Source organism: Procambarus clarkii, chromosome 45, assembly GCF_040958095.1.
Source record: "Procambarus clarkii isolate CNS0578487 chromosome 45, FALCON_Pclarkii_2.0, whole genome shotgun sequence".
Lineage (NCBI taxonomy): Eukaryota > Metazoa > Arthropoda > Malacostraca > Decapoda > Cambaridae > Procambarus > Procambarus clarkii.
Window position 1 is genome coordinate 8,746,493 of NC_091194.1, and position 24,483 is coordinate 8,770,975.

Sequence of the window (24,483 nt, forward strand, 5' to 3'; positions counted from 1 at the left end):
CTCTCTCTCTCTCTCTCTCTCTCTCTCTCTCTCTCTCTCTCTCTCTCTCTCTCTCTCTCTCTCTCTCTCACCAGACACTGACCCCACTGTCCACATCCAATTGATAGATTTGAATGTAGTCGTCTTCTTTAAATATCTAACTAATGCTGTCGGCAGCTTTTAATGGTGAATTATACCTTCTATTATGCTTGCTAATGGCGCATTATACCTTGTTGTCTTGAGGTGAGACCAGACTGTGTGACTCCCTGTATCACCAACAGCCGTGTGGATCTGTTGGGTTAAATATATACAAATGTCTGGGAGGATGTTTGGGGATATCTTTGCCCTGGAACCTGATGGTATGAATATATTTTCCATTACGTCAGAGGATCCAATACTGTTGTCTGCGTCTATTGCATTCGCTCCGGCAACGTCGATTGTCTTTTGTTTATTAGATATAATAGACGACGCTGCGAAGCCTATTGTAGATATTATTAGGCCCCGATACTGGCTAAGTTTTATATGACGAACTTGTTTTGAATCTTTTATTCTGTGTGTTAAATTTGGGGACTTGTATAAAAACATTTTGGTGGCGAGACGAGGCTATTATTCCCAGATGTGTCGTCCGCGATGCTCTCTTGTTTAGTGTTGTAAGTCAATGTTGTCTCGCTGCCTGTTTCTCTCCCTTATTGCCGGCCGCGGCAGGTCCGTGTGTTTTACTTCCTCAAAGTTACTGCAAGTAAGTGCACACAGGAGCACTGGGCGCACTTACCATAAAAATAAAGCTTAAAAACGAACTTAAATATTCGTAGGCCTAGTATAGAACATTACTGTGTTGTTTTAGGCTTAATTGAAATTGAAATAAGTTTATTGAGGTAAAATACACACAAAGGGATGAGGTAGCTCAAGCTATTCTCACCCCGTTCAGTACATCGTGTTAATACATACATAGGCACACAATTTAGGCTTAAGGTAGTGTGTAGTAGGCTTAGGATTGCTAGGAGAAGTTCGGTTAGGATTTATATATTTGTTGATAAAAATAAGTTTCCGGTTTGCCCAAACTTAAAATATAATACAGAATTGTACTACCTATCTTGAGGGGTTATCTTGAGATGATTTTGGGGCTTTTTAGTGTCCCCGCGGCCCGGTCCTCGACCAGGCCTCCACCCCCAGGAAGCAGCTCGTGACAGCTGACTAACACCCAGGTACCTATTTTACTGCTAGGTAACAGGGGCATAGGGTTAAAGAAACTCTGCCCAATGTTTCTCACCGGCGCCTGGGATCGAACCCAGGACCACAGGATCACAAGTCCAGCGTGCTGTCCGCTCGGCCGACCGACTCCCGGTCGGTCGGGACCACTACCAGGTCAGGACCACTACCTAGTGGTCAGTGACACTGGCACTTTCCACCATATTGCTACACAAAGTGCGGCTGGCCACCAGGACACTTTTCTGACACTTTGCAGGGCCGAGATTTAGCTCTTGAACCCTCGCCTTTACCTGTGGCTCACTTATACGTGTCTATAGCTTTCTTGCCCATCCTCGCGACCTAAACACTTTGAACTATTTCATTGATACCTCTGAGTATTTTATATGCCTGGATCATGTTCTCTCTATTTCTTCTTCTTAGTGTCAAGTGTCGCTCTTTCAGTCTATCTTAGGCTCCCAGTTCCCTTAATTCTGTGACCGTCTTGAAGCAGACATATATACCTGTTCTCTCTAGTGCAGGGAGTATATACGGTGCTGGCAGTATATACGGTGCTGGCAGTATATACGGTGCTGGCAGTATATACGGTGCTGGCAGTATATACGGTGCTGGCAGTATATACGGTGCTGGCAGTATATACGGTGCTGGCAGTATATACGGTGCTGGCAGTATATACGGTGCTGGCAGTATATACGGTGCTGGCAGTATATACGGTGCTGGCAGTATATACGGTGCTGGCAGTATATACGGTGCTGGCAGTATATACGGTGCTGGCAGTATATACGGTGCTGGCAGTATATACGGTGCTGGCAGTATATACGGTGCTGGCAGTATATACGGTGCTGGGAACATATAAGCCAGTCGACAGTGGTGGTAACGACGGGGGGGGGAGGGGGTAGGGGGAGAGGAGCTATTTGAAAAGCACCTGCGAACCATCCAAGAATTTCTAGAGCAAATATTATCCAATAAGGCTCATTACCCTGACGAAAAACACCAGACATTCGCCTCTGCGTGCATGCTAACCCTTTACACCCACCCCCACCCCCTCCTATCCCCCCCACAACCCCCTCCCTATATATCACTCCAAAACGTCACCTATTTCCTTGATAATATGGGGAAGACTTTAATATGGGGGGGAAGATTTTTCTGGTTGTGGGGCTGGGGTGAGGTGGGGGGCCTCACTCCCCCCCCCCCTCTGGCATGGGGCCCTCACTCCCCCCCCCCTGGCATGGGGCCTTACTTGGGGGGGGGGGGCGAGTTGTGTTATGACTTTCATATGTGAGTTAGATCCGGCGGCCACTGGCTCAGGAAGCCTTGTGTTGGATGCTGGGTTATTTCTGCTGATTCAAATTCTATTCGGCTGTGTGGTTTTCAGTTTGGTAGGTTGGGGGCGGACTGTTATTGTTGGTGGTAGGTGGGTGGATTGGTTTTGTAGGTGGCAGGAGGGCGGACTGTTCTTGTTGGTGGTAGGTGGGTGGACTGCTCTTGTAGGTGACAGGTGGGTGGAGCTATCTCGTTAGTAGGTGGGGGTGGTAGGTGGGTGTTTGTTGGTTTGTATGTATGAGTAGTGAGGGCGTGGCCCGTGTGGATAACTTCACTCTTGGCTGCCCAGTTGGTAGGTGGGTCTCACTTGTGGCAGCCATGTGGGTGTGTTTGTTTACACACATTCAGGCGCTGTCTGAAGAGTGACTGATGGAAACGGAAGTACGATCAGAGGACGTAAAGAAACAGTCAGAGGAGTTGGATGTGATGAGGAGCCTCGGGCCCTGACAAGATCTCCTCATGGGTCCTAAAGGAGGCAGCTGCAACGCTGTTGTTCTTCTTTTAGATTCAGCTACTCGGAACAAAATATTTGTAAGTAGCACGGGCTATGGTGAGCCCGTGGTGGACTTGCCTGGCACAGGAGCGGGGCTGTAATTCGCTGCAGCACTGTGTGTATCCCGTCTTATAGTCTGCAACTCCTCGCTAGAAATGGGGGAACTGCCTGACATTTGGAGAGTGGCAAACGTGGTACCAATTTACCAGAAAGGAGGAATACAGGAGTCACTGAACTACAGACCGGTATCGCTAACAAGTATTCCCTGTAGCATATTAAAGAAATTTGTCGAGAGATGGCTCGTCGGTCGTTTAGTACACAGACATTTTGTTTCCGAGCATCAACATGGATGCTGATGGAAAATCTTACTTGACTAACTTATGTAGAGTTCTATGACACGATGGCAACAGTCAAGAGAGGGTAGGGCAGACTGCATTTTGCTGCATTGACAGAAAGTGTTAGGCACCTTTCCTCACAAGCGACTCCTATACAAGCTGGAGACACAGGCCGCGGGTGGACAGGGACGGGCGTGAAGGAGCACCTCTCAGGGAGAAGGCGAAGTATCCCAGTAAGAGGAGAGCTATCGTGATGGTGAGAGGTCATGAGTGGAGTACCTCAAGGGTCCGTATTAGGACAATCCTGTTCCTCATATGTGTAAACGATCTAACACAAGAAGCTTAGTCTTATCCATGTTTGCTGCCGGTGCTTAAATCCTGGAATATTCAGCTCCAGCTTGGAATCCATACTTAGTTAAACACAAGCCAAAGTTAGAGCGGTATGCCATCAGACTCGTTCCGAAACTGAGAGGTATGAACTACGAGGAAAGGCTAAAGGAGCTGAAACTCACGTCCCTGGAAGACAGAAGAGCAAGGGGGAGACATGATAACCACCTACAAAATTCTCAGGGGAATTGACAAGGTGGACAAAAACAAAATCTTTAGCACTGGTGGAACACGAACAAGGGGACACAGGTGGAAACTGAGTACCCAAATGAGCCACAGAGACATTAGAAAGAACTTTTCAGTGTCAGAGTAGTTAACGGATGGAATGCATTAGGCAGTGATGAGGTGGAGGCTGACTCCATACACAGTTTCAAATGTAGATATGATAGAGCCCAGTAGGCTCAGGAACCTGTACACCAGTTGATTGACAGTTGAGAGGCGGGACCAAAGAGCCAGAGCTCAACCACCCGCAAGCACAACTAGGTGAGTACTGTGTGGGCGAGGGCCGGACTGGGGCAGCCAGTTATGTAAGAGGAAACTCATTTAACCGGATCATTTCCTCGCCAACGGTGATATGCCCGGATAAGAGAAGATCAACTACATTACGTTCATTTGCTTGGTGTGTGTGTGTGTGTGTGTGTGTGTGTGTGTGTGTGTGTGTGTGTGTGTGTGTGTGTGTGTGTGTGTGTGTGTGTGTGGAGGTCATTCATTCATGAAAAATATAACAGAAAGAGGAAATAACAGAAGCATACACAGTAGCAACAGTACACAAGAGAGACACTCACAGTAACTGTGTGCACCACATCACCAACATTAATACAGGCAACAGTAAGCAACACTCCAGGCGTTACAGCAGCCAGCAAAACAATGTAATGACTCTTATGCCAGTAACCCACAAGGGCGACTTTCAGACAACAGCTGTGATTGTAATATGAGGTCTTTAAATCATGTGTATACACCGTGTAAACATCGTCCAGTAGTAAGATTACTGTATTATAGACCTTATTGCAACGACTCATAAGGACGTTCTTCACAAACTATCACTATCATCTCGCCTGTAATCTATTTACAAGGATGTATTAACTTATCCTAGCAGTACGCAAAGCATTGTTTTGTATGTACGCAGACAGCTTAGTCTTGATCTAAACACCCACTCACTCTCTCTCTCTCTCTCTCTCTCTCTCTCTCTCTCTCTCTCTCTCTCTCTCTCTCTCTCTCTCTCTCTCTCTCTCTCTCTCTCTCTCTCTCTCTCGCTCTCTAACTTAGTTCCCCCTCGTCACCCCTACACTGTATATACCCCTTCATCAAGGAATATACACTAACAGGTGTATGTCACGCTCTCTGTATACACTGTCAGTTAACTTTGATCCTGTACTCTTCACTGAACGAAGGCATATATGAATGTGAAACTACGATCTATCCTTGTCCCTTAAGGTCATATACGAGACAAATTATGTACCCTTAAGAGCCTATATTGTGTATAGGGCTGTATATGGTGTACAAAACTAACTGTTCCATCATTCGTTATTTAAGCGAATGAGAAAAATGAATATTTGAAAGTTAAGATTGGCTAAAATAAATTGGATTCAATTAATATTTGAAAGAAAAATAATGAAAGTTGAGAAAACTTATATTTAATAATACGTGATGAAATATTTAGTATGCTAAAGGTAATATATCCTATGTGGGGGGCGGGGGGGGGGGCTTACTTAATTCACACTCACACAAGCGCGTGAAGATAATTAGTTGATCTTAACTACTTTACCTGAGGCAGCGTCAACCCCCCCCCCTCCCCCCCACTCCCCCCCCCCCTCCCCCCACTTCCCCCCAACAGACAAGCTAACTACACTTTAATAGTTACTAATTGGCAGTTCCAGGTCGTTTCGACCACACCACCAGAGAGATACCAGATGAGGGGTGAGAGGGGACAGGGAATAGAGAGTACAAGAAATGAGAAGGACAGGAGAAGAGATGATAAGAAAAGGGCAGAAAAGAGAGGCCAGGAAAGATAGGAGAGGACGAAGAGAGAGAGAGAGAGAGAGAGAGAGAGAGAGAGAGAGAGAGAGAGAGAGAGAGAGAGAGAGAGCGAGCGAGAGAGAGAGAGAGAGAGAGAGAGAGAGAGAGAGAGAGAGAGAGAGAGAGAGAGAGAGAGAGAAGGTATGTTAGTGAACAAGAGAGGACAGACAAGAGGCTAGAGGCTATAGAGGCTATAAGCCCCAGAATCAAACTTGAACCATTCTTCAGCCCGGGTCATGAAGTAAACTTCGCTCTCACCCTCACTGGTAAAGTTGGTACACACCTGCCCCACCTGTCCCCGTCACGGAGGCCCACCTCCCCCACCTCCACACCTGCTTTTCCATCCCTCTCTCTATCCATCTACCCTTCTATCCTTTAGAAACGCCAGCAGACCTTAAGACCCCCAGCAGACCTTAAGAGCCCAGCAGACCTTAAGACCCCCAGCAGACCTTAAACACCGCAGCAGACCTTAAACACCGTAGATACTTCACCCTCACAGCTCAACAGCGCCAACCATATAATTTCACTGTTTACCAATAAGACCTCCATCACCTTAATAGACTTAATTAGCGTGACCTTGCATCATGATAACGACCTCCAGACGGGGTAATTAAGTTCCTTTGCTAATTACGCTCTCTATTTCCATCTCCCCCCCCCCCCTTCCATCAACCCCCATTTCTAACCACAGTGTTCCCAAGGGTCGTGACCTCATTCTCTCAGGGGGAGGAAGAATAAGAAAGGGAAGAAGTAGGTGGACAGGAGAAGGAAAGAGAGAGGGGGAGGGAGGAATGAGGGGAGGCAGGAGGAGGGGAAGGAATGGGGGGGGGGGGGTAAGGGGGGGTTGGACATAACTAGGTAACTAGCACAGCGGTTAGAAGTCTCACGATGACTCTAGATTACTGCCCCCTCATCTTAATCTATCTTCTAATTACATTCAACTAACTGTTAGCTCGGAAACAATTTTCTAAATTCAAGGCAATTCAACCACTCTGACCACTTGCGTAATTGGTATTAATTCTGCCAGTACAGTAGTCTTCTTTTTTATAACGTCTTATAAAGTATATTTCTCATATACCTTTTTTACATTTCTAATTTTGGTAGTTTTACAAATATATTTTTGGCTTCATAAAATCTTAGGCTTTCAAAAAAAATTGAATCAGCATAGCTCTTAAGTATCCAATTATGCTCTGTATATTATAGTAACTTCTAGTTATTCTCTCTCTCTCTCTCTCTCTCTCTCTCTCTCTCTCTCTCTCTCTCTCTCTCTCTCTCTCTCTCTCTCTCTCTCTCTCTCTCTCTCTCTCAAAATTACATTGATTTCTCCAGCTATTTCTGTTCTCCTAAAATTACTGTTCTCTATGCTCTTCCCCAGTGTAAACTTTTTTCACTAAATTATGGCTGCCTTACTTGTTCATTATCTCAGTTTGGGCGGTGAGTAATATTGGGAACGGTGTGAGCGACTTTTACTTGGCAGCACTGACATTAATTTTTAGTTGGTAACACGGAGACTAACTTATATTTGGTAACACTGAGACTAACTTATATTTAGTAACACTGAGATTAAGTTATATTTGGTAACACGGAGACTAACTTATATTTGGTAACACGGAGACTAACTTATATTTGGTAACACGGAGACTAACTTATATTTAGTAACACTGAGATTAAGTTATATTTGGTAACACGGAGACTAACTTATATTTGGTAACACGGAGACTAACTTATATTTGGTAACACGGAGACTAACTTATATTTGGTAACACGGAGACTAACTTATATTTGGTAACACGGAGACTAACTTATATTTGGTAACACGGAGACTAACTTATATTTGGTAACACGGAGACTAACTTATATTTGGTAACACGGAGACTAACTTATATTTGGTAACACTGAGATTAACTTATATTTGGTAACACGGAGACTAACTTATATTTAGTAACACTGAGATTAACTTATATTTGGTAACACTGAGATTAACTTATATTTGGTAACACGGAGACTAACTTATATTTGGTAACACGGAGACTAACTTATATTTGGTAACACTGAGATTAACTTATATTTGGTAACACTGAGATTAACTTATATTTGGTAACACGGAGACTAACTTATATTTGGCAAGACTGAGACTAACTTATATTTGGTAACACTGAGATTAACTTATATTTGGTAACACTGAGATTAACTTATATTTGGTAACACAGAGACTAACTTATATTTGGTAACACTGAGATTAACTTATATTTGGTAACACTGAGATTAACTTATATTTGGTAACACTGAGATTAACTTATATTTGGCAACACGGAGACTAACTTAAATTTGGCAAGACTGAGACTAACTTATATTTGGTAACACTGAGATTAACTTATATTTGGTAACACTGAGATTAACTTATATTTGGTAACACAGAGACTAACTTATATTTGGTAACACTGAGATTAACTTATATTTGGTAACACTGAGATTAACTTATATTTGGTAACACTGAGATTAACTTATATTTGGCAACACGGAGACTAACTTAAATTTGGCAAGACTGAGACTAACTTATATTTGGGAAGACTGAGACTTGACTTTATAGATGACGTGTACGAAAAGTCACTTTTATCGTACGAGTTCTAAATTTTGAAAGCGGTACTTTAAGCTCAATAAACTAAATAAGCATAGAATAAATGTAAGTCTAATTTTCATTCTTTCCTGCTTTTTCCCCACTAAGGCATCAAATGATTTTATCTCTTAATGTACATCAGCTTGATTAATTTCGCTGTAAATAGTAATAATAAAACTGATCCATATCCTTACATTAGTGGACTAATTATATATTGCCAAGATTTTTTCGTCTTTCTTCTAAATCGAACGTTCTTGAAATGGCGCCAAACCGCGCCGTCAAACTTCTGGCTGCTTGAATGAGCCTTTGATGTGGGGATTTCACGAGAAACTGACTTCCTCATTCTGGTAAATACCACCCGTAGAGCCTCGCCGCCTCCCTACAGTCCCGAGAGGAGTATTAGACACGGGAAGTTTACGATCTGGAGCTAAAATTCTAACCGCCGTCAATATTTTGGAGTGTGATTCGCGCGCTTTTCGGGGGATATGCGTCCGCCGCATCCGCTGACAAAGGCGTTCTTGTAAGGCGCCTCTGCGGTCCTCGTAAAAGCCAAGTTTTATATCACAGCTGCGAGGGTATTGTGGATCTCTGATGCTCTTAGGGGGGAATATTGCATGCTATTCTCAATAAAACGAGTGGAAATTGGTAGAAATATTCGCAGTGTGTTGGAGACCTTACTCTCATATCTGGTGGGGGGGGGAGGGACTCTGACGTCATTGTTCTTCCCAGTGACGTCATCCAGGACTACATCAGCTAGTGTGCTTTGACGTCATTCACCTGTGGATGACGTCATTTTACCTGTGAGTAACGTTTGTCACAGTTGTATGACCTCATATATGCTTACATCATTGCGTTAGTGACATCCTCCATACGCAACATACTTTAAAATCCATGTAATTAAATTACACAAGAAATCATTTAATATAATATTCCTCTTTTTAAATACAGCAAAAAAAAAAATGTCTGGCTAGAATTAAAGTAATGAAATCCGAATCATTTTCGTTAATCATTTGCATCATGTTAAATTTGCCAAAGGGGGAGACTCAAGTAACGGAGTGAGCCACAGAGAGGGTACAAAGACCTTATTGTCACGTTGGAACAAAATGTTCCAAGTAGCACGGGCTATGGTGAGCCCGTAATTTGTTATTGTCAGGGACATGAGTATAATGTGTAAGTCGCGCTATCCTACAGCCCGTCCTCTTAATAGCACGTCGTATTTTGACGTACACTTTACCTAAGGCCGAAGCCTATCATACTAGACAATGATAGCGGCTCGCGAAATTGATATAATGTTCCGTTTTCCGTTGGTGGATCCTCTGGTAGGTTAGGTTAGGACGCTTTAATACGACAGTTTGTTGACATTGGGAACGGTCGCGAGAACAGGTTGGTTATAACGAGCGGCCGAGAGGGGATAACTCCATTCTTATCTGTGTGTGTGCAGCTGCCACACAGCTAACGAGGAGGGGTAGTTATGGTGGAGGCTGCCTCCATACACTAGTGGTGGAGGCTGCCTCCATACACTAGTGGTGGAGGAAGACTCCATACACTAGTGGTGGAGGAAGACTCCATACACTAGTGGTGGAGGAAGACTCCATACACTAGTGGTGGAGGAAGACTCCATACACTAGTGGTGGAGGAAGACTCCATACACTAGTGGTGGAGGCTGCCTCCATACACTAGTGGTGGAGGAAGACTCCATACACTAGTGGTGGAGGAAGACTCCATACACTAGTGGTGGAGGAAGACTCCATACACTAGTGGTGGAGGAAGACTCCATACACTAGTGGTGGAGGCTGCCTCCATACACTAGTGGTGCAGGCTGCCTCCATACACTAGTGGTGGAGGAAGACTCCATACACTAGTGGTGGAGGAAGACTCCATACACTAGTGGTGGAGGAAGACTCCATACACTAGTGGTGGAGGCTGCCTCCATACACTAGTGGTGGAGGAAGACTCCATACACTAGTGGTGGAGGAAGACTCCATACATACTCCAGTATTCTCATTTATTACCCATCTAGCCAATCAACGATTTTGGATAACAGCCACCTGATCAACGAACGGCATTTGATCAGAGCCAGCCAATCAGCGACCGGTATTTGATCACAGACAGCCAGTGACCAATATTCGATCCCAGCCGGCCAATCAACGACCAGTATTCAAAGACAGCCAACCAATCAGCGACCGATATTAAACCATTACTAACATTATTACAGGTCGACGACATAACTACCCCTAATCACCACCGACACAAAGCACACGAACAGTTCAGATACTCTCGCCCACCTAACATATAAACCCCAGAGAGAAGCCATTAGATAGGATCGAATGCCATTTAGGCCAAAAGGCACCTCGATTTAACCATTTACCAAAAATAGAATTGGACCCACTTTACAAAGAAGATAGCTTCCAGATCTTGTTAGGTATCACTTACATATAGATTTCAGTTCTCCTTCAAGTGAAATCCTCTTTAATCAACACAAATATTTAGGACTAAATTACTAAACAAAAAGTGATATCCTTTAATTCCAATCCTCAACAACTGTCTGAGGATTGAATTCCTTAATATAAGTCCACATCAGAGGATTGAATTCCTTAATATAAGTCCACATCAGAGGATTGAATTCCTTAATATAAGTCCACATCAGAGGATTGAATTCCTTAATATAAGTCCACATCAGAGGATTGAATTCCTTAATATAAGTCCACATCAGAGGGTTGAATTCCTTAATATAAGTCCACATCAGAGGATTGAGTTCCTTAATATAAGTCCACATCAGAGGATTGAATTCCTTAATATAAGTCCACATCAGAGGATTGAGTTCCTTAATGTAAGTCCACATCAGAGGATTGAGTTCCTTAATATAAGTCCACATCAGAGGATTATCTTTCTTAACTGCGTCTATATTGGATGATTGGGTTCCTTAATTATCTAAGGCTCCATTTAAGGACTGACTTCCTGATATAAGTGGCTTTAGACAGCTTCCAGCACCGTTTAGGAGCGGTAAGTGCCACCACAATGTCATGATTGTATAATATAGGGAGGTTAGGTGTAGGGGGGGGGGATTGTTGGGTGATTGTGTGAGCACCGCCACCAGCCTCAGAGTGAACAAGATTGTATTTACCTGTTTGCTTGTGTGTGTGCCTCAGATTGTCTTCACTTGTTTACCGTTGTTTGCAGTCGATTCCACGGGTTTATGGACGAGTTTGACGTCATCAACATGTCAGCCTTCTGGTGATGTCATCAACACGTCATCCTTTTGGTGACGTCATCAATATGGCCTCCTCCCAGTGACATTAATATGGGAAAAGGTGACATCCTACATCATTAACATGACGTCTCCCCCTCCCCCTCTCTCTCCTGCTGACGTCCTCATTATGACTTCATCAGCCGAAGTCCATTTATCATGGCCGCTTCCACTGATGGCCAGTTCATGTCTGCAATTATATCAAGCGAATATCTTTAATTGAAGCCATTAAATGGAATGTGTTGAATACAGTCACAAGGTTTCAGGGCGAGCCACTGTTTATACGCGATGTTTTCTCGAGCGCTTTGCTGACGAGTCCGACTTTGAAAACTTAAATTATAGTTGCTAATATGATCAGCAAAGTTGAATTTCTTTGGGCAGTTTACCCGAGTGGCCGCTGGGGGTCGTTGTTGTAGTCAAGAGAGCGTCTGTGTCTGTCATAATTTAGTCAAACGAGTACCAGCAACTCCACTCAGTCAAGTGAATGGCTGTAGTTTTGTACAAGTCAAACAAAAAGCAGCTACACACACACACACACACACACACACACACACACACACACACACACACACACACACACACACACACACACACACACACACACACACACACACACAAATTAGGTGAATTAGGTGAGTACACACAGAGGAAAACTCCCCAGTACACACAGTTGATTGACGGTTAAGAGGCGGGACCAAAGAGCCAAAGCTCATCCCCCCCCCCCCACAAGCACAATTAGGTGAGTACAACTAGGTGAGTACACACAGTGGGCCTCGAGGCTAAGTGGACAGCGCTCCGGGGTCGTATTCCTAATGGCCCGGGCTCGATTTCCGGCCGAGGCGGAAACAAGTGGTCAGAGTTTCTTTCATCCTGATGCACCTATTTACCTACCTAGGTGTTTACCTAGCAGTAAATAGGTACCTGGGAGTTAGACAGCTGCTACGGGCTGCTTCCTGGGGATATGTGTGTGTGTGTTAGAAATATATGTAGTAGATAAAATAAAGGAAAAATAGATTTTTTAGAAAGGTCTATGTGTCCAAGAGCTAATAGCTCGATTCTGCGGACACAAATAGTAAAAGACACACACACACACACACATACACACACACACACACACACACACACACACACACACACACACACACACACACGGAATTAGCAACATTGCTGTACCTATGTGTCCGCACGCTTCCTCGTTGCCATGGTGATATCTACCACTTGTCCCACCAGCCTCCCCACCATCCCACCATCACCATCCCCCCCCCCCATCACCTCCTGTACTACTACCGCCTTAGCAGCACTCAGTACGACAGATCAATGGCTCCCGCCCCTTTAACGCACACTAAGGCCATCTGGGTGGCAAGTGGTGAACCCTCTCCACGTCTCCCCCCCTTACATTCTCTCACTCTAAGTCACCCTTGACGCTCCCCCTCACCCTAGCCTCCACTCCGCCACCACGGTACTAAAAGAAATTATCGCCAACGTTACTATGTCAGGAGTTGACTCTGGCATCTGGCACCCGACTAAGAAAATACTCAGTGGCCATATTATCCAAAAGCATCGCCAATTCAACGCCGATTCAATGTCGATTCAGCGACGAATCAATGACGCTCATCGCTATGGTGCTCACTGGATAGATTTATTTGAATTTGAATTTGAATTTGAATTTGAATTTGATGGTGTAATAAAACGTTATGTATGGTGATATTGTTGGTCCATGGCGTTCTTCACCTGTGACAATAACGAGAGAGAGAGAGAGAGAGAGAGAGAGAGAGAGAGAGAGAGAGAGAGAGAGAGAGAGAGAGAGAGAGAGATAATGATGGTCCACCAATGGGAGGAGCTGTGAAATATTTGAAAAAAAAATAATATTTACCCGTTCGCTTTGAGAAAGAGGGTTTGAGAAATCTTTTAAAACTGCGGGAAGATCACCGGTTTTATGCTACTTTGACCAAAGTATGAATAGCAGGAAATGTATGCTCATCTCCCCGAGATCAGTGAACAATGGCGTATATTACTATAAGAACAAAAAATTACATTTTTGTTTTCAAAATATTTAGGTAGAGATATTTTCAGAGGCCGGTGGGCAGTGCCAAAAACCTTTGAGCCGGTCAGAATGTTATAACGTAACTCTGGCTCACTGTTCCCCTCGTGAATTCTGGCGATTCCGACCAGCCAGAATTCCATTATCAAGTCGATAATGGACCATAATCATTCGACTTGATAATGGTATAGGATGGTCAAACACGATAATCTAAGATGAGGTCTGATAAAGACCTTTTGTGCCCTCTGTAATGCTTTTGCGCTACCGCTCACAGGATGAGTATAGGGTGCACAATAAACTAGCCCCCTTTGGCGGCAACAAATCGTCTCATCATCTGGTGGGTGGTTTGGTCATTAAATGAAAGTGAGGAACTTTCACTTGCCACATTATTGATGGCAGATCATTGTCACTGATATATCATTGATGGCATACTCATTATCAGCATTGGGTTCGTACGTTCCTGGTTAGGCAAAACAGTTCTATTTTTGACGGAGTGGCGATCAGTATTCCGAGAAATGCTTAAATGTGAAAAAATATGCCCCCCCCCCCCCCGCCACAATGCCATGTTATTTCCACGATTCTGGGAAACTCTAAATTCCAGGAAATTTCCAAAATTTCCATTGTTGCTCAAATCCAAGAGATCCACTTCATTCCCAGCATTCCAAACTTGATATTCCAGTTAAGCTGTAAATCCCCGAGACTAATTGGAAAGTAATCATCATTATCTCTCTCTCTCTCTCTCTCTCTCTCTCTCTCTCTCTCTCTCTCTCTCTCTCTCTCTCTCTCTCTCTCTCTCTCTCTCTCTCTCATGGTCAATATATAAGAAGGGAAAACGATGTAGTGTGGAGGAGAAAACTTGTTTAAAAGAGAAGTGAGATATGGTGAGCTGTGGAAGGGGAGAGGAAAGGGGAATGGAGAAGAGGGAAAGTGGTTAAGGGAAGAAGAGAAGAGGAGGGGAATGGTGGGGAGGAGGTGGTGGAGGTATGAGTAAGAAGAAGACAACTGCGGAAAGCCTTTTGGTCCATACGAAAAGGAAAAAGAGACGAGAGAGTAAAGTGGATGCGAAGGAGAGAGGAAGGAAAAAGAACAAAAATGCGAGACAGAGAAACGACCAATAAAGAGAGAACTGAGAACACCAGAGGTTGGAAAAGAGAGAGAGAGAGGGAGAGGTGATGGAAGGGTAATATAAGCTGTGATGGAAGGGTAGTAATATAAACTGCCACACGGCTGGAAGTTCAAGAAACTATTGTATGGAAGAAGGCAGTAAAGAAGAAAGAGTTAAGCAGGCATCACTGCAAATGGCGAGACAGCAAGAGGCTCCGAAGAGCGAACAAAGGCAAAGAACAAATAACTTGCGAGAAAGAGAGACAGACATCGACCCACCGACCGCCTAAGCCAAAGCCAGAACTTTCACTTGGAGGTGCTGAGCTGGACATAGATCACCCAGTGTGCTAGTCCGGCCACCAGACTGGAATACAAACATTGGTCTGGTGTCGCCCCACTCGGTTTTCCAGGCTCCAGCGGCATCATTGGAGATCACTTGCAGAGCACAAGAATGGCGATATCCTGGAGATAGTGTTAAGTAGGTACATGGCGAGATCTAGATTAGAGGTGTTGTGTAGCTTCTATAGAGCTCTCAGCCAATGAGGATCTCATAGAACAAGGCAGAACTCGCGCTGGAACGGTCGCTTGGTGTTTACAACGATATTGCCGTAGTCCTCCACTTCTGGAATCGACGTTACAGAGGGGAAAACGTTGGACTAGACGAGCGTGACACTATGTTCGTTGGATCGACGTCATACTGACCTTCCAGTAGTAAAACTGACACGGTAGTGAAGTTACGACGACAGTCTAGTGGTGGCATCAAAGTTAGTGTCATACTGGAGGAAGATCTACGTTACATTCCATTTGTTCACTAGCCTAACGCTGAAAATAATCTTTCTGATTCAGATTCAGATTCAGATGTTTATTCAGGTAAGGTATATACATACAAGTGATGTTACATTAATGGATTGATATATAGATAGAGCTAGTACATACAATGCCTAAAGCCACTATTACGCAATGCGTTTCTAATGCCTCTGTGACGCATTTAGGAACTGTGTCCAGCCGTGTCCCCATTGAACGTATACAACAAATGCTATATAATCTGTTCTTGTCTGCCCAGTCTTTTCCGTTGTTGTTGTTTAAGATTTAGCTACTCAGAACGAAATGTCCATGTAGCACGGGCTATGGTGAGCCCGTAATTGAGTTCGGTTATTCGCGATAACCTTGTTACTGTGATATTTGGGTCAAAGATATAAATGGAGGTGGGGTTTCTTCCTTTTCTCCCGTTTCTTTTCCGCTTCTGTTTTAACTCACTGGTTTCTTTTCCTATTACAATATCTTAAATAATCATATGGTCTTTCCTCTTTATTCTCTCCAAGTGAGGTGAGGTTTTTCCTAATAATTCAGACCTCTCAAATCTGGGACTTGTCTGGTATGCTGGTCATCATATCCTGGTCTTCTTCCAGAACAGTTTTTCCCTCCTACTTTCACAAGAAACTCAAATACCAGTACACAATGATCGCAGATTCCCAGGTAGGGCTTCGAAGTTGACTTTCCTCATGTCTAAATCATTCATGGTATGTTTACAGGTGTCTTTGTGTGTTGCAGGTGTGGTCGGGGAAGGGCGCCAGCGTACAGGGACGGGGCACTGGTGAGGTGGACTGGACGAGGAGCCAGTTTGTTATGGAGTGTCTCAGTGAGCACAACAGACTCCGCTCCCTGCACTCAGCACCACCCTTGGTCCTCTGCGAAGAGGTGGGTTATGCGCGCACTCTTATCTTTCTCTGAGGTGAATGCTCACGTTGTTGTTATAGATTCAGCTACTCGGAAGAAGTTCCAAGTAGCACGGGCTATGGTGAGCCCGTAACTTACCTGGCACAGGAGCGGTGCCCTGTGAATACTCACCTCAGAGAAAGGTTATATACTCACACTTTCTGTTTCTCTGAGTGGTGGGTAACACACTGAGAAGTGAGTAACACACTAACACTTGCTGGAGTAAGGCATTATTTGCTAAGAGTGTAAGCGTGGGTTGGTGGGTTGGGGTAATGACCTTCACGAGTAGGAAGTGTGGGATGGCAATATTAGAGGGATGACGTAGCTCCCAAGGTGCAGGAAAGTACCGTTGTTGTCTCTTGGTAAAAATGATCAATCTGATACAGTTTAGATAGAGCATTAGGCATCTATCCTGAGGACTAGTGACCTACAGTAAGAAGGCTTGGAGGTCGTCTGTGTCAGGGGCACAGCGGGTAAGCTGTGTAAGCCTCTAGGCACTAATTAAAGCCTTGATTTTTGTGAATATGGTCTTTGACCCATGGAATACTGACTGTATTTGTTAAGGTTTAGTAATTGAGTTGCACAAAGGGGGGTCCGGGATCACCCTGGTTGCTTAACTAAGTTAGCTTCTCTAACACAGTGGTCTACGTCTTCGATTTGTTTACTCATATCTGTTGACTTTCTTGAGTATTAGAAATACAGTTGCCTTTTTTCGGATCTCCAGTTGCTCTCACGTCTGTTGTCACCTCTCCGTGCACACCATCTTGGTTCTGGTTTGTAACCCTCCTGGAACTTCTTGTTTAACTCTTCACACACTTCTTTGTCATTCTCCAAGAGTGTTCCTTCCTGCCCCTGCAGTTTGATCCCACAGTCTCGTACCGTTGTTTTCCTCTACACATGGCTATGGGACAACTTAGGTTGGCTCTTTGCTTTTCCCACAATGTCTTTATCAAATGTCTCTGCCGCACGATTACGCAGTGGTCAGTGGCTCATAGTGGCACCTCATATTTTAACTTTTCTCTATCTTTATTTTGGATAAAGACTAGTTCAAGGTAGCAGGTAAATCGGCTCATTCCCTTGTCTGCTCCTTGATATACTGCCACAGGAAGTATATCAAGGTGGAAGTATGTCTGAGGTGTTCACTGATCACGCTCTCCACGTTCCCAAAGTGTGGAATGACCTTCCCAATGACGTCAAAGATTATCCTGTGGTTAATGGAAGGTTGTAACACTCGCCACTGATTGATGGTTTTGATTGTTGCCGCCGAAGGCGGCTAGTTTATTGTGCACCCCATACTCATCCTATGAGCGGTAGCGCAAAAGCATTACAGAGGGCACAAAAGGTCTTTATCAGACCTCATCTTAGATTATTACATAAACAGTTTCATCTATCCTTCACACCTCATAGTTACAATGTCAGCTAGTTACAGAGAAAGTGCTATTTTAAGAGCTATATATTCCTGCCTCCCTCTAGCTGTATTGAGTGATCCGTCAGTGTATATGGTCTGTGCAATGTTGTTTTCAGCTTGTATATTGTGAATGTGTTCTATGGTGCTTAATTTAGCAGCAAGATGAGCATGAGGGTTGTTTGTGATTAGTTTCTTGGTGGGGTATGCAAGGGTCAGGATGTCTCTATTCACAGTTCCCACTTTTGCCATAACCAGTATGAGGTCCTGCTGCTAGGTACTCGAGAGTTACTTAACTATTGTGTGCTGCATCTTGGGTTAGTAATTGACATAGGAGGTCCTCGACGAGCCTACGTATAAGTCTTCCTGTCCCCGACGACGAGAATTACAGTGTAAAATGTGTATTTTATAGACTTTAATACTCACTGCTAGAAGAGCTGACTGACATTCTTTTAAACCTGTGTCGCCGTATTGCAAATACTGTAATATAGATCATATTTTAGACTTGGATTAAAGATGTACCTTTTGTTAATATTTATCTTGGTCAATTATTCTTTTAAAAGAATGCCATAAGTGTTTTTCCCCACAGCTTTGCAACGACGCCCAAGCCTGGGCCAACAGACTGGCGCACTTTGGCATCCTCGAGTACAGTTCCGAACACGGACGAGGCGAGAACATTATGACTTCGTCTGCCAAGGAGGGTCTGACAGGTGAGACAATGCCATCTCTCCCCTTCCTCATCTCCTCTCATTCTTGAATATTGGAACAACAGTTGTCTCTTGTCGGAGCTCCACCCTGTCCCTCTATCTCTCTCTCACCCTCTTCCTGAGCCATCTCTCATCTCTTTCTCCTCTCCATCAGGGTGTGCTGTTGCCCGGGGGTGGTACGAAACGGGGCGTAACTTCAAGTATGACATGAACGGTTCAGCTGACCTCGCACACGCTGGTAGAGTCATTTCACACAACATTTTAGTTACTCCTACAAATATTCACTTTTTCTCTCTTACATATAATTACAGTATTTCGTTTTCTATGATTGTTCAACTGTTATATTGGCAACATGAAAACCTATTTGTCCTGCTCTTTTTCTTATTTAGGAATCTTAGCATTTAATTAGTGAGGCAAGTAAGCATTTTCTGAAGAAGTTAGTTATTCAGTGTTAGTGAGGCAGCACTCATTTAGCGTAGCAATTATGTAAGCATTTAAGTTAGCAATTAAACATATATAAGTGAATAATTAAGCATTATTGTGCAGTTGTTTACATTGTAATTTTGGGGTTGGGGAAGAACAAAAGGTACTGTTGCAGGTCTCTAACACTGCCCATGTAGAACACATGAAAATGTATATATACGGTACGCTCGTTAGTATGGCCACGCCTCTGGTAGAAAATAAACAATAAAATATCGGGATATTTTATTTATAAGCGTATGGGCCAGCTGAGTTAATTGTCGGGAGACTGGATATGCCTTAAATTACTGTGAAATATGACCTAAACAAACCAGTATAACAACCAATTAATAGTGGCCGCCAATCTAAGAGATAAGACTGACTGGTTCGTGGCTCCTGGTTGCCGTCTGTAGCCTAGTGACTGGCAATTAGTTGGGAGGGGGGGGGGATAGGGGGGGTAGAAATAGCCTAAGCTACTCTATCCCTTTGAGATGTATTTCTTTCTTGTCTCAATAAACGTACTTGAACTTGAATTAGTTGGTGGTCGTGGGGCTGAGGCCGTGAGTGTGTGAGGATGGGGTCGGTGTCGCCAATAACTCGCCGTAGCAATACGATAGGGTTGAAGTCTGCAACAAAGCCAGAGTTCGTCGTCGTTTTAGAGGCTTTGTTTGAGGTTCTCCGATTGAAGATTGATGAAATGATTGCAGCGTAGTTGCTGGCCAATGGAATTGTGTTGGTGACATTTGGTGCCCCGTCATCATTTGAGACTTATTTGGGAGAATTTGAGGGAGGAATGCTGACCCTGACTAGGGGTGATGGCACAGTACAAGTTTTTGATTATAGACAACATGTGACTCTTGTTTCAGTCCCGGATGTCCTTTTCCCGATGGCCGATGAAACAATCCCCGAGGTGATTGGGCAGTTTGGTAGTGTTGGGGGTATGCTCGGACTATTTCACCTCGGGAGATTTCAAGAGTGGGTTACGGACGATGAAAGTGGTTTTATCCCGTGAAGTGCCGTCCCATGTTTATGTGAAGCGGGTTAGACTCCTTGTGTTATATAATGGTCATCGCGCCACTTGCTACACACGGGAGACATCTCCCGTCACGCAGGGTGCAGTCGCACCTCCACAGATCTCCAGTATCATCTATTGATACTGGTAATGGCTCAAAGGGGCCTCCACTTACGGGTTATTCATGCCCGTGCCACCTTTTGGGTGGCTTAATCTTCATCAATCAATCAATCACTTGCTATAGGTGTGGGTTACAGCTGGGGTTGGCGGTGGGTGCAGGCTGTTTGAGAAGGGTGAGTTCCCGCACCGGGGGAAGCCAGGGCGGATGTTAACATTCCTGTTGGAGCGAAGGGTGTTGTTACTGTTCATGCTTCCGAAGTCTTACCAGCTGATGCAAACAAGAGTGGCTCTGTGGGCTCGTTTAGGGTAGTTGGGCCGGCGGGTGGGGTGGCCCCGGTTGCCATGAGTGGTGACCAGAAGCGTTGGCGGAGGATAGTGAGAAGGTAGGTTAGTGATGGAGTTGATGAGGAGGACGAGGGTCGGTGCGTGGTAGAGGCTGAGGTCCACGATGTCCTGCCCTACTGATGATGAAAAGGATGAGTGTACGGTGGTGGGCGGTGTGGCAGCGGTGGCGGAGGACGCTACGCCACGGAGAAGACTGGGGGAACATGCGAGGACGGGCGCATGAAGCAAGTTCAGAGTGCCCAAGATTCTGTTGTGGTGACTGGATTGCGTGAGGTTAACATCACGCCTCGTCATGGTGGTGGGTCTCCTGCAAGGGAGGTACGGAAGGGACAGTGGAGTGTGGTGGCGGAAGAGCGAGGATGTGTCCGCGATGGAATGAAATTAGGACTTCGGAAGGACATTGTACCGGAGGAAGGGGCCCGTGCCCCCCTCCCCCCAACATGGTATCGGTCGTGGCCGAATTGAGCCGTTTGACCATTGTTACCGCTCATTAGAAAGTTGTCTTGTGAATGCTGAATCTGCGCTTGGGATTGTATTGTGTATATAATAGTGTGTGTGCACTGTTCATGGCTCCGAGGCGTTTGTCTCTCTTCGGTTAGTTCTGGATTGTGAATTGGATGTTTATGAAGTTACCTGATTGGTGCATGAATATTTTGTTTACACTTGTACACTTTGAAATTGTTCCTCTGAGTATTGAATTGTGTATTGTGACAGTGTTGTGCTCCGGTCATGTACTGTGCCTATGATGTATATAATGTTTGTGTCACGTTTTTGTTTGGTTCTATTGGTTTGCCTAATAGTTCGGTATATAATGTGTTGAGAATATACAGGATTTGGTGTTAGTGCTTTGTTCCAGTGTTGCTGTGTTATCTTTTGTAATTGTTTGTACTTGTATGCACTATTCCAGTACTTGTCACTCCATGTGCCCTGTACTCGATCTAAATGTGATTTTCAGGTTTCTTAAAACTCTTTATACTGTTTACCTTTGTGGCGCGATTGTTGTTTCATTTTGTACAACCTGTGTTGTGGGTGCTTCGGGTGCTACGTGTGGAGTGGGTGTGACTGTGTGGCTTGTTCCCATATGTGTTCTTGTATTGTACATTGTGTATGGAGGTTGCGGTCAGGATTATTGTCTGTGCTTCTGTGTCAGTTCCTTCCTATGTATAGTTGAAGATTGTCTGTGTTCATTTTTAATTTGTATATAATTGTTCTTATATTTAAAAAAAATCTAAGAGTCCCGCTGCCAGATGTATGCTACAAATCACAAAAATCTTACGTTCTTACGCCAACTATATTAACTGGTTCATGAATGCACACTTTTCGGCCTTCATTGTCGTCCCTAACGGTACAACGTTTGATAAAGAGAGTACCCCACGATACCCTACACGGGGAGACATCTCCCGTCACGCAGGGTGCAATTGCACCTCCACAGATCTCCAGTATCAAGAGTTGATACTCGTAATGGCTCAAAAGGGCCACCACTTACGGGCTATTCATGCCCGTGCCACCTCTTGGGTGGCTTAATCTTTATCAATCAATTGTTATCCTACAGTGAGGAAGCCGATGAACAAAGAGTACATACTGGGGAAAACAACATTTGGGGACACGAAGAGAGTGGCAGCGGTATTTACAATCTCCCATTAAACAACACAAAACTTAGGGATGAGTAATGAATATGATAAATATAATGAGACTTGGTTAAATATAATTGACAAAAAACAGCCACGGTGCTAAGCGGGATAAGAGCTAGGAGTCTAATACTTAGAGATTTCAATCACAGAGAAATAGACTGGATAAACAGACCCCCACACAGGGGTGATGAAACAGAGCAACGGGTGCGTGGTCTCGTAGCGTGCGGACGGGCACGTAGCGTAGCGTGGCCGTCCCCGCCACACCTCGTGTCCCCAGTTATCTTGAGATCTTGAGGTTATCTTGAGATGATTTCGGGGCTTTTTAGTGTCCCCGCGGCCCGGTCCTCGACCAGGCCTCCACCCCCAGGAAGCAGCCCGTGACAGCTGACTAACACCCAGGTACCTATTTTACTGCTAGATAACAGGGGCATAGGGTGAAAGAAACTCTGCCCATTGTTTCTCGCCGGCGCCTGGGATCGAACCCAGGACCACAGGATGACAAGTCCAGCGTGCTGTCTGCTCGGCCGACCGGCTCCCTAAACTTCAAACCTCAAACTTCAAGTCCGAATATCTTGGACAACAGAGGAACTGGCAACATTGACATGGACACACTCAGAAAGCAGCCAGTCAGCAGTGGAGAAGGATTATCAGGAAATGTTAATCAGGGAACGGAAGAAACGGAGTTAGTTTAGTTCATTAATTTTGTAACTAGCTCATCAAGATTGTAACTTGCTTAGCTAAATGAATTGTGGGGTTCAGTCCCTGAGCCCATTATGTGTCTCTGTAACCCTTTCCACTACCGCCCACAAGATAGGTATGGGGTGCATAATAAATGAACTAAACTAAGCTATGTTATGCACACTCACCTGCCACCAGAAGCTGCTGTGGACAGTCAGCGCTCTACACAGCCGTCGAGCCCCTGACGGCTGAGGTTGACAGTGCTCGGGGTTCGTAGGCCTAAGGGTCCGGGTTCGATCCCCGGGCGGAGGCGGAACAAATGGGCAGAGTTTCTTTTACCCTGATGCACCTGTTCACTTAGCAGTAAGAAGGTACCTGGTAGTTAGACAGCTGGTATGGGCTGCTTCCTGGGGGGTGTATATGTGAAAATTAGGATTAAGGACTTGCCCGAAACTCTACGCGTGCTAGTGGCTGTACAAGAATGTAACAACTCTTGTAAATATAAATAAAAAAAATAAAAAAAAACTAGGAAGAGAGAAAGTTTGAGTCACTGCTGAAGGAAGGTGTGAACAGACCATACTTAACGGCAGGTTCTGTGGAGACTGTTATGTTTCTGACCCAGGGAGGATATCGTGGAATTGTCATGGAAACACCAGAGAACGAAAAACTGACGAAGGTGATTATTTACAAATACCCTCAGATTTTAGACCCCGAATTCATCCTCGACGACCAACGATTTTGTGTGAGCCAAGCGTCACCTTGTCAAAGGTGAAGCTAGGAATCAGGTGATGGCTCTAGTGAGAGGTGAAGTTCCCGGGACAGTGTTCGTCACCGGGGCGGGCTCGGTGATGAACTGCACCATGTGGCTACTACTGCACCATATGGCAAAGTATGTGAAAGAACCCGTATTATGCCTGAAGTACTGCAGATGGGGGCATAAATCTTGGAGCTGTTACCATGATCCACGATGTCGTTTCTGCGGAATGTCTCGCCTCTCTAATGTGTTTAGAAACAAACTTCAGCTGGGCGATAAACTAGTTCCCCGATGCTGCAACTGTGGTGTTCACAACGCCAGCTGGGCTGTGTGTAGCAGGAGGCCGAGTATGGATGTTCCCCGGCCGGAGAATGTTACACAGCAGGCAAGAGCTCTTAGTCAGACACCGGGAGAACAGCAGAAAAGTCTGCACCAAACAGCACCAGTGAACCGGACTAAAGCGTGGGCAACCAGGTCACCTTTAATTCGTCAGGCTACAGCAACAGGAAGCAACACCATCACCCAGGACTTCGGCAGTGACAGTGTAACGGTGAGAGAAGTGGTTATTGGGGCTCAGAATGATGGCCATATTGTTATTGTCCAGAACTTGTGGGCTGAAATAAGGAAAGTTAGTGACTTACTACGAAATCTTGGGCAGAGAATTGAGTCCACTGAGGCAAAATTAAACATTCAGGTGAATTTAAGGGAAAGCAACAAAACAGTAGTGAAGGAAAGTCAGGACATAGTGGTTGAGGACAATAATGTAACAATGAGTGATGAAATGAAGGAAAGTGAAGTGTGTGTAAGTGATGGTAGTAGTAGTAGTAGTGACAGGAATAACTCTATAATTAAAAATAAAACACAGGAATCAGTCAGGCCAATAATGGACGTCAAGGGACTGAACAAAAAAC

At 44.7% G+C, this 24,483-nt stretch overlaps 1 protein-coding gene across 2 annotated transcripts in view; it reads left to right on the forward strand.

Annotated features, from left to right (window-relative positions):
- Positions 1 to 24,483, forward strand: part of LOC123770179 (uncharacterized) — a 101,990-nt gene that overhangs the window by 68,067 nt on the left and 9,440 nt on the right. For both annotated transcript variants that reach the window (XM_069301353.1, XM_069301352.1), the window contains exons 3-5: positions 16,297 to 16,443; positions 18,456 to 18,576; positions 18,728 to 18,811. In XM_069301353.1, coding sequence (XP_069157454.1) covers positions 16,297 to 16,443; positions 18,456 to 18,576; positions 18,728 to 18,811 — 352 coding nt within the window. The remainder of the gene's footprint in view (positions 1 to 16,296; positions 16,444 to 18,455; positions 18,577 to 18,727; positions 18,812 to 24,483) is intronic.